Source organism: Thermobia domestica, chromosome 13 (genome assembly GCF_964235325.1).
Source record: "Thermobia domestica chromosome 13, izTheDome1.hap1.1, whole genome shotgun sequence".
NCBI lineage: Eukaryota > Metazoa > Arthropoda > Insecta > Zygentoma > Lepismatidae > Thermobia > Thermobia domestica.
Genome location: NC_137466.1, coordinates 64,120,862 through 64,138,433, shown reverse-complemented (window position 1 = coordinate 64,138,433; position 17,572 = coordinate 64,120,862). Strand labels below are relative to the sequence as shown.

At 34.7% G+C, this 17,572-nt stretch overlaps 1 protein-coding gene across 2 annotated transcripts; it reads left to right on the top strand.

The window, feature by feature from the left end:
* The first annotated feature begins 63 nt into the window (after window positions 1-63).
* On the top strand, window positions 64-15,594 carry LOC145668187 (putative gamma-glutamylcyclotransferase CG2811). Of its 2 annotated transcripts, XM_081735828.1 has the most exons (4): window positions 64-189; window positions 10,564-10,755; window positions 14,930-15,192; window positions 15,402-15,594. In XM_081735828.1, the coding sequence occupies exons 1-4, from the start codon at window positions 172-174 to the stop codon at window positions 15,433-15,435; spliced, it is 507 nt and encodes a 168-aa protein (XP_081591954.1). In that variant the 5' UTR covers window positions 64-171; the 3' UTR covers window positions 15,436-15,594. The 2 variants fall into 2 exon arrangements, with proteins under 2 accessions (XP_081591954.1, XP_081591953.1); XM_081735827.1 differs by having other exon boundaries at window positions 14,930-15,594.
* The last annotated feature ends 1,978 nt before the right edge of the window (window positions 15,595-17,572 follow it).

Below are 17,572 nucleotides of genomic sequence, written 5' to 3'. Positions count from 1 at the left end.
TATCACTTATTTCTCCAAAATTAGGTTCCGGATAGTCCCAAACTAAATTTTGTAATATCATGTGCACCTGGTCGAACAACAGATGGTGCTTACTACACCGACTGCACAGGATAGCACAGATGTAATGAATGAGGGCAGCGCCACTATAGTAACCTTGCTTGATAGGCGCAGATGTGTGTGAAGCATGGCGTAAGTATTCATCGTTTCGAAAGTGAATGTGATATTTTAACAGAATCTATTGCCCAGATCGTACTATAGATGTACTATAAGGCTTGTTATTCTTTTGTTGAGTGTAAAATTTTAATGCTCAATGAAACATTAGAACTATTTACTCAAGTACGTACCGGCATGCAGGATAAGAATATGGGTGCCACAATATAATAAGCGTAAATATCGTAATAAAAGAATCTCCTAATTTCCGCAGACGTTTTATTCTACCACACAGTTATATTAACTCACTGGTTTTGCATAGAGATTAATAATAGCGACACGTAAGGATAATGAATATGGGTTATGTGGTGTACATAAAGTTTACTCATCTTAAAAGTTCAGATTAAAAGTAGGATTGTCAATAAATATATATCCTATCTTCCCGACACCATTGTCGGCATTGATTCCCTTAATACCCGCCAAGATAGTTTAGGTTAGGTTTGGCCCGGCGGGCCATATAGGAACTTAACCCCAATTGTCTGTTATTAGTTGCAACATTCCATCCAATAGTGCAGATTTACTTGGCACTTCGTATGTATAATGGCAACATTTTTCGAAGTTCATATCATTGAATAGTGTCTGAAAGACTTACCAAGAGATTTGGCTCGAGAAACCTCTCACCTAAAATTTTTGTGCACACAGAAAGAAAAATAAGTATATGGAAAAAAGATTTGGGTTAACTTTACAACGCCCGCCCCAGCAGATATACTCACTTATAAGCGAGAAATTACACACTAATAATTTTATGAAAGTGGATCAAAACTTACTTAACCTTAAGCTAACCCGCTCCTAATCCCTACCCTACTTATTTATATCTTACTCTACTCCACCCTACCCTACTCTACTATACTCTTTAAAAGGGCCCTACTTATCGATGCGCAGCTGGAACGTGTCTTGTAAAATTTACCCAAAGATTGGTATCTGCACGTAAACACACAAAAATGGGATTGGATTAATTTTCACAGAAGGGGGCCAGACTTACTCTAACCTAACCCTTCTCTACCTTACTCAACGTAAGCTACCTGAACTATTTGTGTTGCCCTAATTTATGGGAAACACTATATGTTTATGGAATTTGACTTCCCTTGGCAGGAAATTCACTTTTACTGCCTTTGGAAGTGTTTCTTAAGGGAGGAGTTCTATTGATGTGTGCAGATTAACTATACGAAGGCTGAGTATAAACAGAGCGTGTAGATATATGACATGCAAACTACCAGATGGGGCTTCTTAACCTATGTGCAGAATCTCTGCTTTTACACGTTCCATCGAAAAACTTGAGCTTGTCGCCTGCTTCGCGCGCCCTTTTATTTAGTTTGGATTTTTTTTTTTTTTTTTTTTTTTCTATTTCGAAGTGTGTTGCTTTCCTTTGTAGAGCAAAATTTTTGTGGGAAAGTCTTTCTGTTGTACGTTTTTCACTACGTAGATGAAGGTAATTTAATGGTAATAATATCTCGAAATATAATATATTCTTTATGTTGGCTTGGCTGTATGTGCTTTCGTGGAAGCGTAAATTCTGAAAACAATATTGCAAGATGGTGTGATGAACTTGAGTACGTGTGTACATGTTTATTTTTAGGTGTATTTGTCAATTTTCTTCCGTGTAACAGTGTTTTCTTGCGTGTTTTTGTGTGTGTGCGTTTGTATAAATGAACCAAGTGCAGCAATCATAAAAAAAGTATAGGTATTGTGTATCACAATTTTCCACAAGATTCTCTTCTTACTAAACAGTATATCCACACATGTAAAAGAAAAAATAAACCGAAATGCGACTGTTAGCAGTATGCATTAGGCCTGGGAAACCTGGAGCTCTTAGGCTTGCCGCAAAAGAAAATCTCAAATCAACTGTAGTTCCCTTAGTTCACATAGGTATTTACATTCCAATTCCTTTACAACATAAAACAAGTTATGTTGAAGCTTATCTTTCATCTCCAAGTCTCGTCTCGTCTCGTTTTGTCTTATCTGCAGGTCACGACGGGAAGTATCATTTGAAGTTCGAGTTTAGAAACATAACAGTTCTCGCCTCGTTTTCGAGGCAAGACAAGAAATTTCACGAGTATCGTTGCCAACACTAGTTCACCCAAGTATTATACTTCAAACACTGTTTTAATGTTAATACGATTCGTAGAAAAAAAAAAAAAACTAACAATTGATAAAGTGATTATACGAACACAATGAAGAGCATTCATTTATAAACAATTAAAAATACGCAAGTCATTACACAATATACTCCAATAGTAAATATGGCTTAAACGTTATACCACACCTTTCGTCGATGTCTCGTGACCCGGAAGGATTCTCGTTACTTCTAGTTGAAATTAAGAAAAAAGGAAGGTTCTCGACTCGACTTTTGAATAACATTAGTTAAGATACAAAATATTTAGATATGAACCAAAGACATATACTATTAATATATACATTTTTGAGAACTTTATGCTATTAGTGTCGCAAAGTGCAAACGTCAGCAATGAGTACATTAAACGTAAACCTTTGGTGGAAAGCTGACTTGACGTTTAATACACAGGGATTACATTTTATAAAATTCACATGGAGCAGATGTATTTTGCAAATTTTAAACTTTAGGCCTGAAGTCGTGTGTTCAACGAAATAAAACGCTGGGCATTAAGGGGCTTCCGCAGCTGAATGTACTGACTATTTATTATTAGTATTATTTTCATTGTTTTAAATATTTAATGAGGTATCTCTATCAATGATCACAAGATAATTTGTTCATACTGGGCGTGGAACTCGCCTAATCATTGATTCCGAAATCTACTTTATCTCCAGGCCCAGCATGCTGCAGGAATTACCTTGGTAACACACATACTTATCTTTTACTTTGCATACATATATTTTCAGTAACATTTTAGATATAACTTAATTTAAACTACAATTGTGATACAAGAATTATCTGTCTCATTAAAAAATAAATAACTGATCATGCAGTATACATTGTTAATTTACCATAATGTAAATTGCATTAAGAAAATGTTCTTTTTGTTGCTGACTTATTTCTTTATGTATTTATTCGTAGTTTGTGTGTTGGAAAGAATCGCGATAGCAAAAACGTTATGCATAAAGAGGGAGATAAAAGATATATTCTGTCTGTTTCTTGCGTATCACCGGCCCTCTAAGCCCATCTATCATCTTCAAATCAAAATGGGAAAGACAGTGTCAATTTAGAAGTTAATTGACCAAGCCTCGTATATGAACGAAACTTCTCATAACTGCTCTCTCACAAGTTTGATATGTTTGTCTATGTGTTGGTGCTCTTGGCTTCAACCAAATCGTCCAGAACTCCCTTACATGGTAAAGAAAGAAAGAAAATCGCTCAGCGTTCGTTCCACGAGGAAGACTAATCGATATTTTAAGCCATGATTCTGGTCCCAATGTTACTAGTGAAAATCGGAATTTTCCCGGCTGACCATATACAAGCCGTAGTTAGTTAAAGGAATCTCTAGTGGTGTTTCTGCTCTCTTGGAAGCACGAACCGTTTTGGTCGTTGCTCTGTAGGCTAGGTGTGCCGTTCTAAGTTGAACCGTTCCGTTGCTCTATATGTGCTCCCCTGGATGGGTTGAGCATCAAAAATTAAGCTATTAATCAGAAATCAAGTAACTATTCCCAAATGTAAAAGAACTCAGTAGTCATGAGAGTTAATTTCTGTTTTGTTGACAGTGTTGTGATTAGCAAGGCACCATAGGTAGTATCTTATTCGCGCGTCTCCAGCCGTAGCCACCGGACCTTTGTTCCGTGCTGTTTTAAGTTGTTCTACATTTGTGTACTGAAGTTATGAATTTTTGTGTACTGAAGAGAATACGCCAATTAAAGCGAATCCTAATATTGGGTACTTGCTGTTTAAAGAAAGAGAAATTTGATTAATTTAAAAGTTTCCTCTTTTCTTTCTCAGGAGCAGAGTTCTCGAAATGTGTTTCCTTACTTTTAATTAAGAGTTCATACATCTAATTTCACATCTCCACTTTGAGCAAATCTTTTGATTGGTCATTTTCTGAATAAAGAAAGAGCAATTTGGACATTATGAAAATGATCTTTCTTAGGTGCGTAATTTTGAGAAACACTGAAACACTTACCAAACTTACACTTCAAAGTTTAACGAAGAGTTTCATTACCAAACTTCATAACACCAATTTAAAGGTATCTTTACATTCATAACTTCCAGAATAAAGAAAATAAAGATAAATTTGGATACAGGAATAGCCCTCTTAGGAGCAGAAGTTTTTGAGACACTAAAACGTATTTCGTTACTTTTAACAGAGGGCGTATATATACTGAATTTCACACCTTTTACTTACATGTAGCACATTTTGAATACAAAAAGATACGTTTGAATATTATAACAATGATACCCCTTTCCCCCTTAGGAGCGGAGTTTTCGAAAAAAAACTAAAACACGTCTTTTTTTTAAAACTTTTAATGAAGAGAGTATACGCCGAGTTTCACCTCTCTAAACTCAGGAATTCGTGAGAAATTTAATTTTTGGAGGATATTCAATTGGCAGAAGATTTTTTATTCCCCCCCCCCCCCTTAAGATACAGATCTCAATAAATCTTTATTATCATACGCCTTGATTTCGTGCCAAAAGGAATATTCTGTCCGAATTTCACGTTTCTATCTACGGTATGGATTTTGACCAATGATGATTCAGTTCAGCGTATTCTTATTCGTCATATAGAACCCACATTTCACTTTCTGGTGTTTGATTCCTAAAAGAGGGAGAAGAGGAAGTAAGCTACATATCCCACTCGTCTCGGTCTTAATTTAGAAGAGAATGATTAATACGCCCTGATTTCCTGGTTTCGTCAAGCCTGCTCTCGAACATTATCCAGGCACTCTTTGGATGCTATTTTCAAGCATTATATCGTGCGTCCCCATATCGTTAGGTGAACCCATCGTGCTCTACCCTGTATACTTCTTCTACTGTACCCTGTGTACTAGGTCTCTAGATCTAAGCCTTACCAAACGCGAGTGGGGCATGATGGAACAGTGCCTGACCACCTGTTGGCTCTGAAAACGACGATCTTCCAAGACAGACAGCCTATAGCCAAGGGACTTACGTAGGGGGTGGGTCCTGGAGGGGTCCGGACATCCTCACTTTCCTGTAAATTTAGTCTAATTTCGGGGGTGATTTTACAAATGTTAATCAATTTATGCTTGTATTGAATTTGTATCCTCTCGAAATAAATTTCGTGTACGTGCTTGTCTACAGCGTCTGACGGGCTGCATGTCAGAATAGTTGTGACGTTTTTTACAATGTACATTCGCGAAGTGTCCCTACGAGATTCGTGTAAAATTGATTCAGATGCAAAGTTCCCCGCAGCCCAATGTGTATTGTACTAATTTAGCGGCCTATACGATAATAATTTGTATATTTATGGACCTTTATATATCCGGAATTCAATCATATAACGCTCGGGCATTTTTTTTAAAGATGTAACTGGACATGAATGTGGGCATATGCAAAACAAATTGGATCAAGTACTGCTTCTCTGAGACATGTTACCCCCCCTCCGGCCGCCAACTTGGATTCAACTTTCGGTTTTTCAAAAGGGAATAGGTGCAAGTGATATATCAAATTCATGTACAGTTTTCTCGGAAATTCATTGTAGTGAGTTTTACCGTAGCTTGTACCGTTTGCAAAGTATTGCATGTTAAATGTCAGGGACTTCACGGATGTTGAATCAAATGGAAAGTTGTGCACGACCCCGTGTGTATATGTACTCTTTTACGTGATTTATCCTTGACAAAATATTTTCGGAATGTACATACATACAGACACACAGACGTAAATACGAAAATGGTGGGTCTTCACCCAAATCTGGTCGTATCTGGATTTTCATTAGGCATTTTGACTGTAATACAATACTTTCTTGTTATAGTATAACATGGAAGTAATAACAGTCACTCACAAAAATGTAATAAAAATTATGACACCATTGTTATAGAGAGTTCGTTTATACCTACAATATTTTCAACGAACTTAGAAAGTTCGTTACTGAATTCTCTATGTCTGTGTGTCTGTCTTCTGTTATTTGCGATTTTTTTTCAATTTTGAACCCTGCATTCGATAGAGCGTGAGATTGTCCTTTGTCAGTCTGGTATATCAATGGTAACCTAGTTTCAAGGGAGATATCCTTCAGTAGTCCTGGTAAGTCATCGCGTAGGAAGTGCAAGTAGGCTCACTCGTCAAGAGGCAGGAAAGGGAACCAATAATCGTATCATCAACAATCCCAGCCCACACATTTTCCGCAAATCGTTCTTGATAATTTCTTACTATCGTTCTAGAATTTTCTTCTTTCCAACGAAGTGTATTACAGATGTTGTTGATCCCGTTCCGGGTGAAAGTAGCCTCATTGGTAAACAGAAGAACGGCAGAACATTAGAATGCACCTGTACCCATTCACAAAATGCAACACGTTGTTCACTGATTCCTGGATGGAGATGCTGTACGCGTTGAACATTGAAATCAATAAAGCCCACCTCCTCGAAGTACATCATATACGTTCGTGCGGGAAAGTTAAAGCCGACGCGAAATTCTTCCAACACTTATTTGACTTTGCTGGACATTTTGAATAATGTCTTTATCTTGGTCAGGGGTATATCGTAAAGCCCGCTCCAATGTTATCCTTATACTGGGGAGCTCACCAGTCTCACGTAGTTGATTATACTCGTGTGGGGACTCTACGGTTAGGAAATCTTCGATGTTATTCCTCTACCGCAGCTGTACAACTGCCATCACAAAACTTATAGACGTACGGGATGTCTGCATACTTAGCATTTGTGAATATGAACGGCATCCTACTGTAAAACTTCTTATACACTGCCACTTTAGTAATTCTGAAATAAATGTATAAGTCACTTTCTCACTTTCACTATCTATAACTAATAGCTCACAATCTAGATTTAACAGCATATCATGGTCGTGCCCACGGTTATTTTTGAGGTTTTGATTCGAGTATCGTATCGTGGCTCTTGACTCGACGAGTTTCTTACTTTTTAGAATTTAGATTGAGATGATCGGCGGGTTGTGATTTGTTCAATGCATGCACTCCGGATCATATCGTTTCTCTACAGGCCTATAAACGAGTCGTCGACTATCATTTGCCGAGGAAAATATCTTCTCGTCTTTGAATATTACGCGATCTTAGTTACGATGAATATTTGTCTCAGCAAATGCTAATCGGTCGATTTTATGGATATCTGTCAATATCTCCTCACGTCGGCCCGACAGGCCTTAAGACCACTATCTTTGAAGCGTCGTCAAACAGAAAGAAAGGAGCCCGGGAAACGAGACGCCACCTCTTAATTGTCGGGAAGTCATGAAGGAGTTTTGACAGCTAAGGTTAATCAAGGCCTGATCTTGTTGCTGGGTAGAAACTCATTTGTGACCGGTGCCGGCTTTCCGAGACACTTTGTTTCTCTGTATACACTTCCTCCACCTAGTGAATGCTGTCGCACGAGGAACACCGAGTTCGCCAACTCGCATTACACTCATGCCACCATACTCAACAACAGCAGTGAATTGCCCACGATGTATCATGTTTGTAAATGACGCAGAGAGCCCTGTATTCTACGCGAAAAAGCATTCATGGCGAATCATCTGCTAGTAGTGTCTCCTTAGAGCATATACTTACCTCGACACTACGTTATCATTCTACGCAAACAAAATAACGAGGTAGCAGTTTTTATCGTTTATATGTAACAAACTTGACATAAAGAAATTGCTCAATTTCCCAACTTCAATGTTGAATTTAGAAAAAGGACTCATGTCGCCTTAGAGACATAGCCAAATTATGTTTCGGAGGTTCAATCTAATGTTTTGGGAGTCTTATTCAGGACAAAATTTTCAAAATACTTCTTCAGCAAGGTCAATTAAAATATCTTTAATTTTTTGTATTGAAAAAAACTTTGGTTATTTTTTTGTCATGTATATTTTACTAGCTGACGTGCAAGAAAAGGAAATTTTTACGAAGAAAAAATAATTGAAAGGTATATTAAAACCCTTTTGGTCCTTTATGTTTTAACCGAAGTGAAATGATAAAAGCTCCAGTTGACTAACCATAATTTCATTTTAAACTGTTCAACTTTTTTCGTCCTGCCTATTTTATAAATACAAAATAGGAAATTAAAATTTCTGCGCGTTTCTGTCCACGTTTTTTTGATTTCGGGTAGCAGTATTTGTCGCGGGTTCAAACTCTGAAAGTGTATCGAGTTCCACATTATACCGTAATTTATTTATTATTTTGTACTTTATTTGCTTCATTACAATTGATTAGTTTTTGCGTAATAAGTCCCTCTTTCCGTTTCATATAGCCTCGATGCTGAAAAAGGAAATTAAACATCAACCCGAGCAATCAGTAGGTTCACGTTTGATGCAGTTTTCGTAATGATCTTTTTTTAAAAATATAAACATTCACAATCTTTAAGAACTTAAAATGAAATGCATATTTCGGTAAGAGGTTGGATCGAAGCCTAGATATTACAGATATCACTTCATCACATTACTTGAAACTGAGACAAAAAATGGAAAAATAGTAATCAGAATAACTGGCTACGGGATTTAAACGAAATACGTCTTGTTAATGAGATGAGGTAAACTATTTCCTGAAATATTTTCTCAATATTTAAATATTTAAAATAATGACTTGTCTACTGTTGTGACCTGAGGTACCACGTATGTTTTTGATTTCGCTTATTTTGTTTGATTAGTTGGAGTTTAGCGTACATATTCAACACCGAGATAGTATGAAAACCTGAATTATAGTTGTGGAATCTGAATTACCGTAATGCGTTAAAATTTCAGTGCTGTCCCAAGGAGAATGTAACCCGGAACCCCGTGCAGAAAAGACGCACGCCAAAGCCACTAAACCAGTGAGAAGGGCTTGAATAAGTTTATTACTGTTATTATTATAACCTTGTAATGTTTTTGTATTTCATTATAAGGTTTTAGAGACATTAGAGTATCTGCTACTACATTATATTTAGACTTGTTATTTATGTTTTCCTTTATAAGTCAAAATAGAAAAAATATATGTATGTGAAATAATTCAAAATGTTAAACTAAAATATATCGCAATCGTTTAAAAGATTATTCTTTTCCGTTATCACTTTTTATAGAACAACATGATTTTATTTAAATACATTTTCCATGCATGTGTTTCATATAACATATTTTCAGGCAAGTAAAATTTTTAAATAAAAGTACAGTCCATCTCACGAAACTTTCTCTCCAGTACTTTAAACTAAATCATGTTATCTGCATTTATTAATGAAACATTATATATTTATTTATAAAATGTGAACAAAATTGGATTGGATTGGACAAAATTACCTGAGACATTTTTGAGAAGATCGTCCGATAAACTTACCCCCAAGAATAAACCATCTTTCGTAGATTTTTCTCAGAGAAGTGGCTTATACTAAAGTATAGCGGTTGTTAATGAAATATTGATATATGAAATCAAAGCAAAATAGTGAGAGCCGGTTTCGAGAATATCACATGCTTTATTTTCGCTCTTTAGTAAAGTTCCCTTAATTTTGGGGGTAGGATGAAAATTCGAAAAACCCCTGAAGAATTCTTCAAATACTTTAGTTTAAAATTTGGTACGGATACGTTGAGCGGTATGTTTCTATCCAAGCGAACACATTTACATCGGAACGGACGGACGAACAGGCAGATATCCAAAAATCATCTCTTTTTCACCTTTTGCGGGCCATGAAACGTGTAAAACCGTTGAAATCTCAAATTCGATTTTTTAAAATTTATTTTCTTCTCTCGCATCCTGCTCGATAATAAAAATTTAACTTCGTTAATCAAATATAACTACAAAGTTTAACATTAGAAAGCAAATCCATAAAGAAGACTTTTTTTCATCTGTTGTGCAGACACTTTTTATTCGACAGTTAACAGACCAATCTACAGCACCTTGTTATGGCTTCGTTCATTACATACACATCGTTCGTTCATCACTAATATATAAGTGATATGTTGATCGTTTTTATTCAGTGGTCAAGATTTTATCTGTGTACACGTAATGTTTCTTATACTTATTTCATTTAAAAAAAGTTTTGGTTATTGCATACGCGAAGGAAAAGAAAGTAATAATATCACAAACTCAAAATCTTACTTACGTTTTTATTTGCAGTGCTAAAACATTTAGTTGCATTTCGAATATGCAGTATTATCTTAATACAATAATAATAAATTATAGTCATCAGTACGTTTATATTATTTCTGTGCTGTAACACAAATCATATTGATATATAATGATTACAACTTTATATATATATATATATATATGACATTATTGTATTTTGTATAATTGTAAATTTTATTTCCAGGTAATGGCTTTGCATAAAGTATTCGTGTATGGCACATTAAAGAGGGGAGAACCAAATCATTATTGGTTAACCAAAAAAGAAAATGGAGAAGCAAACTTTGTAGGAGTTGCTCAAACAGCTTTCAAATATCCCCTTGTGATAGGCACCAAATACAACATTCCTTTTCTTTTATACAAACCAGAACATGGACATGTAAGTTACGTTTAAAATGTTTTCTCTTTAATTTCGACATACCTACGGAATTAATAATTCAGACCCTTTGAGAAATATGGCATACATGGATAAAATGTTCTTTTGGTAGGAAGAAATCAATATGAATTTCGTAGTAATGTAATATTAAAATGAATCTTATATTGTAGCATTTAGCAAATGCATTATTATCATGTATTTAGCATATTTAACATATTATCATTTAAGCAAATGGGCAGAGCGCTTTTTACTTTGTTAAATTAGATCCACCCTTCAGGTAACAGACAGGACAGAGGATATGGACACATGAAGCAGACACCTAAGTGAGTCTGTTGGGGTGTTAGCTGCATAAATAAAGTCTGCAGTAGTCAGTCTCATAACATGAATGGAAAAATCTATTATTCCGAGCATGCGTATTTTGTGAGTAATAATTGGGCAGAAAACCGGTCCTACCAGCTTGAAACCATATGTGGGGCGTTTAGGGAGAATGGGAGTAGGTAGGGACAACTCAGAAGGGTCAGAATTTTTTCTATCAAGGTAAGAATTTTTGAAATGTGAACATAATGTAGGATGACCACTAAACATCAACCATGATATTATAATTAGAGATTTAAACGGATCCATGCCAAACTTGCCAAAAATGTTTCAGGTAATGTCAGGATTCATGATTGGCAAAAAGTTTTTTTTTTTCTTTTTTGAAAAACCAAAAAAAAAAAATGGTTTAAATAATTCGCTCTATATATTTATATTACATATGGACAGAAATAAGTTTGTTTCGCCTTAATGTTATTATGCAACAACGAGATAACGCTGGAAGGGGTCATATAAACTTAAAACGGAATCCAAACCCCTTTTTGCTGGCTTACATCCGAGAGAAATTGTCCTCCATTTGGACTCGAAACCGGGACTAATTTGCCACAAATGTGATGAGTCTGCGGACTCACTCACGAAGGACTCCTGATGAAAATACGTTGTACTGATCTTTACATACTTGTTAATATAATTGTCAAGAGTCATTTCAGAAGGACAAAGAGACAAACAGTTGCACAAGTGAAACCATTACACAGAATTATATATAAATCTGGAAACTCCCGCCTTAGCCATTGGGAAAATCCTGTTATTACTTTAAATGCAATGTATCATAATCAGTACGCTAAAACTGAAGTATTAAATTAAAAATTTAGTATATAGATATCATTCAATAAAATTAAAACAAAGTCCAATCCAAGCTTATGTTGGAAGCTACGTAGGCAGTCGATAAATTTTGCCAATTTCTATCAATATATTTAAGCAATTTGGTTTCTTTATAAAACAACAGGCATTCAGGTATATAATTTGGTTTCGTTTCGTGTGTTTAGGCTTAACATCCTTATGTAATACCGACGTTATCAAGTAGACTTTCGTTTAAAGTACCATCCGAACCGTTACTTGGTGTACACTTGAAAGAAGTGTTGTAGTTCGACCGAGAATTGAACATGAAACACCTTGATTAAAAGGTGAAAAGGAGACAAAACTAATGTAGATAGTTTGATATGTGGAAATGTCACTATGAAGTTCACACAATTTAAAGGTTTTTTTTTTCTTTTTTTTTTTTTTTTTAAACAGTTGGTTTAACCCAGCCAGCCAACTCTGGGTAGAGTATAAACTTATAACGTCACATTTATATCGAATTGGTAAAATGTGAAGGTTATCCAAACTTTAGCCTCACGTCATGAACTGACACTAGACAACAATCTTCAGCTTCAGCTTCCCAGTGTATGGTCCTTACTAGTATCCCGTCACATCAACTCTGTTCTGCATAGAGTTTGAACGTACAATGAAAAATGTAGGTGTCGTATAGAATTTTGAACCAGTCATATCCGTGGTTGACTGGTATCATACACATCGAAGCTCCCATTACACTAAAAGAAGTTATTGTGTGTTTGGTGGACTGGGGCCAGACTTGTCCACCGTGATCTGCTACCCAGTGGTCAAATGGTCAAAACGGATGTGTACTGTGCCCAGCTACAGCTTTGTTGCGGATATACTCTCTACATTGGTCAACAGAAGAATGCTTGACCTAACACAGCGCGAATGTCCAGACAAAAATGAAAATTATGGCTGGGAATTGTTACCCCGTCCACCGTAATCTCCAGACAGTTCATTAACTATCACTTTTTCTTGTCTCTGGATAACCATATGAAAAACAGACAATTCAAAATTAGGAATAATGTGGAGAATGAAATATCTAACTGCCTTCTTCGCCTCCAAAAAAGTTTTATTTTATCGGAAGAGCACTGAAGTGTTTGATCGTTGGTATAAGACAGTAGACTGCACGACAATTACTATTATTAAATAAATCCACCGTTGTTATTAAGTAAGTGTGTTCCACTTCTATCTTTTAAATGCACAGGGTTGTTTAAGTAGCTCGGCTGTTCCAGTTGCAGTTTAAGAGCATTTTGTACGTAAATTATGGGATCAATAACATTGCAACAAACTTCAGCGCAAATTCTGACAAATAAGTATATATATTTGTAGTGTTTGACTATTAAGAATATATATTGAATTCTAAAGATTTTTTTTTAAACCAAAGATAAACAAATTGATAGTATGACTAGACATATATTAGTTGTTTTAATACGTTTAAGGGTAGAAGTTTTCTTGCACCACTAAAATTTACTACAGTTTATTACTATGCAATATATTTGCATTGATTGGGTTCTTTAACAAGATTCAATAACAGTTTTATTTTGTTTAAGAATATTTATTTGTGTTAAAGGAGAGAATTCTGTAGCTAATGGTTCGGTTGGAAGCTTAATATCAGTAGGATATATTTAGAACAGGGTTAAACTTTTGTTACTGAATTACATCTGTGATCAGTAAAATATGGCAAATACTAGAAGAAAAATCATACATAGACTCGAATAAGCACTTGGCATGAAATCAGATAGTTTTTACCTTGCCGTAACGATGCTACATGTTTGTAGCACATTTCTGACATTTACACACCTAAATAATAACTACTTGTGATATAGCAACAGGATTGTTCAGAGCAGAGTTGCTCCTGTCGATTGGCATCAAACTAAATATTATTTATCAAATTTTGTAACTTTTACTACTGTTGCAATTTCGTATCAATGAGTTGAGAAAAAAATATCACCATTAAACAGTGGTGCTTTTATGTTCAGAGAAGATAAATGTCTTCTATTTTCAGTAAAACCATGCAGATATTGGCAAACAATGAAATATATTAATTTGGAATTACAAGAGCCTGAAATGTGCATGCACTGCGAATATCAGAAGTTCAGCATTTGAAACCCCTTTAATCACTTCTACACCCTCGTTTTCCTTTCGATAGAACTATTTAACAAAGAGAGGGAATGAATGGTTAACCTACAGTACATGTGACTGATGAAAATAAACAGCTGTATAGAGAAAAATTCAAAAATTCATACCCAACAGATAATAAGTTAGTTCGAATGTCGAAATTTATAGCACATGCGTACCAAAGTAATCCCTTTGAATGATAAAGACACTGACTGCGTTGTTAGTTTACTTAGAGTAGTCCGTTTTTCAGCCATCGGCTCATCTTACAGTGTATTCATGGTATAAATTAGTTCACTTGTTACCTGAGCTCACCCTAACTTCTTTCCTACTGTATGCTAGCGTCATATATAGTTGTCTGGGTTGTTGATAATTTTGTTTAATTTTCCTACTACTGACTCTGAACTAATGTTTTTTATTTATTTATTCCGCTTCAAAATTTAAAAAGTTTGTGCCCATGCTTCCAATAGTTTCTGACTCTTAAGCCACTGTATATTGTATTGTATTAGCATTTATTTATTATATTAGTCACTGCTTTACTTGTTTGAAGTTAAGCGTCTGTTCTGTGCCGAGGCTATTTTAGACGGGAACGTAAAGCTTAAATGCCAACTGGGAATTAAACCCTAGCATCAAGGCGAGAACCTAGTATTTTTTCCGTAGGGGAGCTTCCTTGTATCCTATGTGGCATGACTGATTTAATTATGGTGTTTATAATATATTCACGATATATATATATATATATATATATATATATATATATATATATATATATATATATATATATAGTATGTATAGATATAAAATTGTTCTTGTTCACTTCTTCTTTTCCTTGTGACTCATTTTAGTAGTAATAGTTCTATTTATCTGTTTTCAGAACGTGTTCGGCGAAATATATGAAGTGAATGACATGATGTTACAGAATTTAGATTTTTTGGAAGACCACCCAACATTTTACGTGAGAGAAATACAAGATACGTATCTGCGTAAAGATGCAACTGGACAAGAATACGGATTCGGAGAGAAACTCGAGAAGTGTTGGATATATTTTCTGAAGAACTTCAAACCAAACATGTTGGACTTTCCCTTTCTAGAAGACTATCGTTCACAGGGCGCCCATGGCTTGGTGTACTTAGAAAGGTATCTCAGGAGAGATGTAAACGAATATGATTATAGAGGAGAGGTACAAGATAAAAACACTTGACTTATGTACAAGATAGGGTTTAAAGGGGTGTTGTTTTTATTACGACATGAATTACGGGTTAATTTGTACTTAATTATACATTTTAGTCTTTTTTAAATCTTTGAATATAGACAATTGTTATATTGTTGTTATCTTTTGTTTTCAGGGATGATGATGAAGCCACCATTGATGATCTATAATATTGTTGGAAGTTAATGAAATACTTAAATCTTTAAGTAAATTGACATAATGCAAGGATTATATTGTTGTTATCATTTTATATATTACATTCATATATATATTTTTGGAAAATTTTGTTACCCATCAAATAAACTTTAATAAAATCATATTTTATCTTATCAATACACTTTAAATATCATCTCCCTTAGCCTAACAGGCATAATCGTAGGACGTTAAACTCAATTTAAATATCATACTTGATGACATGTAATGTAAGAAGAAAAAATTGTGAAATTCTTAAATTTTTGTTTTCAAAAGAAATTGTTCTATTACTATTGTTGTTTGTCTTATGTAACAGCGAAATAATGAAAAGAGAAACTAATTTGTACAGTGGGATTATAAACACTAGTTACTTTTCTTTGGAAGAACTAACGTTTTGTGTTCTTAGTAATTTGATTCTGCGCATATAGTAGTAGCCGTTAAGATACCTAGATTCCGTTTTAATATATTTATTATTATTATCCTCCTCACTAGTTATTTTATCCTCCTGGTTGACATTAGATGAAGAGGAATCTAGTAATTACAGTGTGCGACAACCGTAGTTTGTTGGAAGTTTAGGCGGTGATTTCCGATTCCCCATATTGCGGTTCTTTCTAAAGTTCAGGGTTTCTTTGCGTTAAAGAGCATTCAGCGATCGAGAAATTACTTTCTTCCGTTAATGTGTTGTTGCTTATATTCTACGAAATATGAAAATAGAAGAATGAGTAAATTTTTAGGATGTTTTGAAAAAGTACGTAGCAATACACTACAGCATCTTCTGTATGATTATTAAAGAATATTCCATTGCACATACTTTTGTGTAAAGCTACAAAACTCAGTTACGTTTGGCCTGCAAGATCCTTACTTGAAGATTATATTACCTGTCCATGATTCTGTTGAGTGAAAGAAATTAATGTAAATGAGTTAACTAAAATATTTTTTTCTTCCTTTTTCTTATTATTGTAGTGGAATTCAGTTAATTTTTGTCCTTCTTCATTTGATTTTTCCTGAAAGATCAATGACAAGGACACTATGTGTATATATATATATATATATATATATATATATATATATATATCATACGAATTTAACCGAACTCATCCGATCTGGATCGAACGTGTAGTAGATCTTAACCTGCTTTGCAAGCACGTGAAATAATATGGTGTAGTTATCTAGTTCATTTCCATTAACCCTAACTTATCTTTTAAACTGAAATTCCTTGTCCTCTCATACTAATAATATTGGCTACGTAAAACTGTAATAAGTGTGTGTGTGGGGGGGGTTGAGGGTAAAGTTTGGAGTAGAGCACTGGCAATGTTCTTCTTTCTTTTTTTTCTTGAGTAAATTATTGGGAAGCTACCTTCGACTGGAGGATCGGTAGTTGGTGAGGATCGATGTGATGAAAGATACGAACGGATTCTCCAAATGATCTAGGCCTAGGATAGGGACCATTGACATGATGAAGATGAGGTCTTCTTTAAATGAAGTTATTGATACTGTTGATAGGTTCAATGTATACGTCAGTTACGAGATTTCCATTTTCAAATCTGATATCCACATCCAGGAAGGTTAAGGAACACACAAATTTGACTGCGCTACTTGTAGAGTGAAGGAATTCAAGATATCTTCAAAATCCAACCAGAAAAAGATGGAAAGATACATTATTGCCATCGTGTTCGCGAAGCACCGTTATCTATCTATTAAAATGCTACAATAGCAATAAAAACGCGTAAGCTCCAACCTCTATTTTTTGATTTTAAACCTTTGATTCGCTGTTATTTGTGCTTTCAGTGCAACAAAGACAAATATTTTAATGTGTATTTCAAATAAATTATTTAAATAGATCTTTTTCGTAAAGTTTTTTTTTTTTTAAATTATTGTTCAAAGCCTTTGTATTTTAATAAGCCTTCTCAAAAATCAATGCAAATGAATTGTGCTGCCATCTTTGAGTTCTTTTAAACTATACGTTTGTTGACGTTTATATGTTTGTGGCCAATCCTTTCGACAATGAGATCTCGGAAACTACAGGCTCTAGAATGGTGACGTTTTCACTGATCGATTGCAAATTTTGCGTAGATTGTCCAGTTTTAATTGAATATTTAAAAAAACATGGCCACA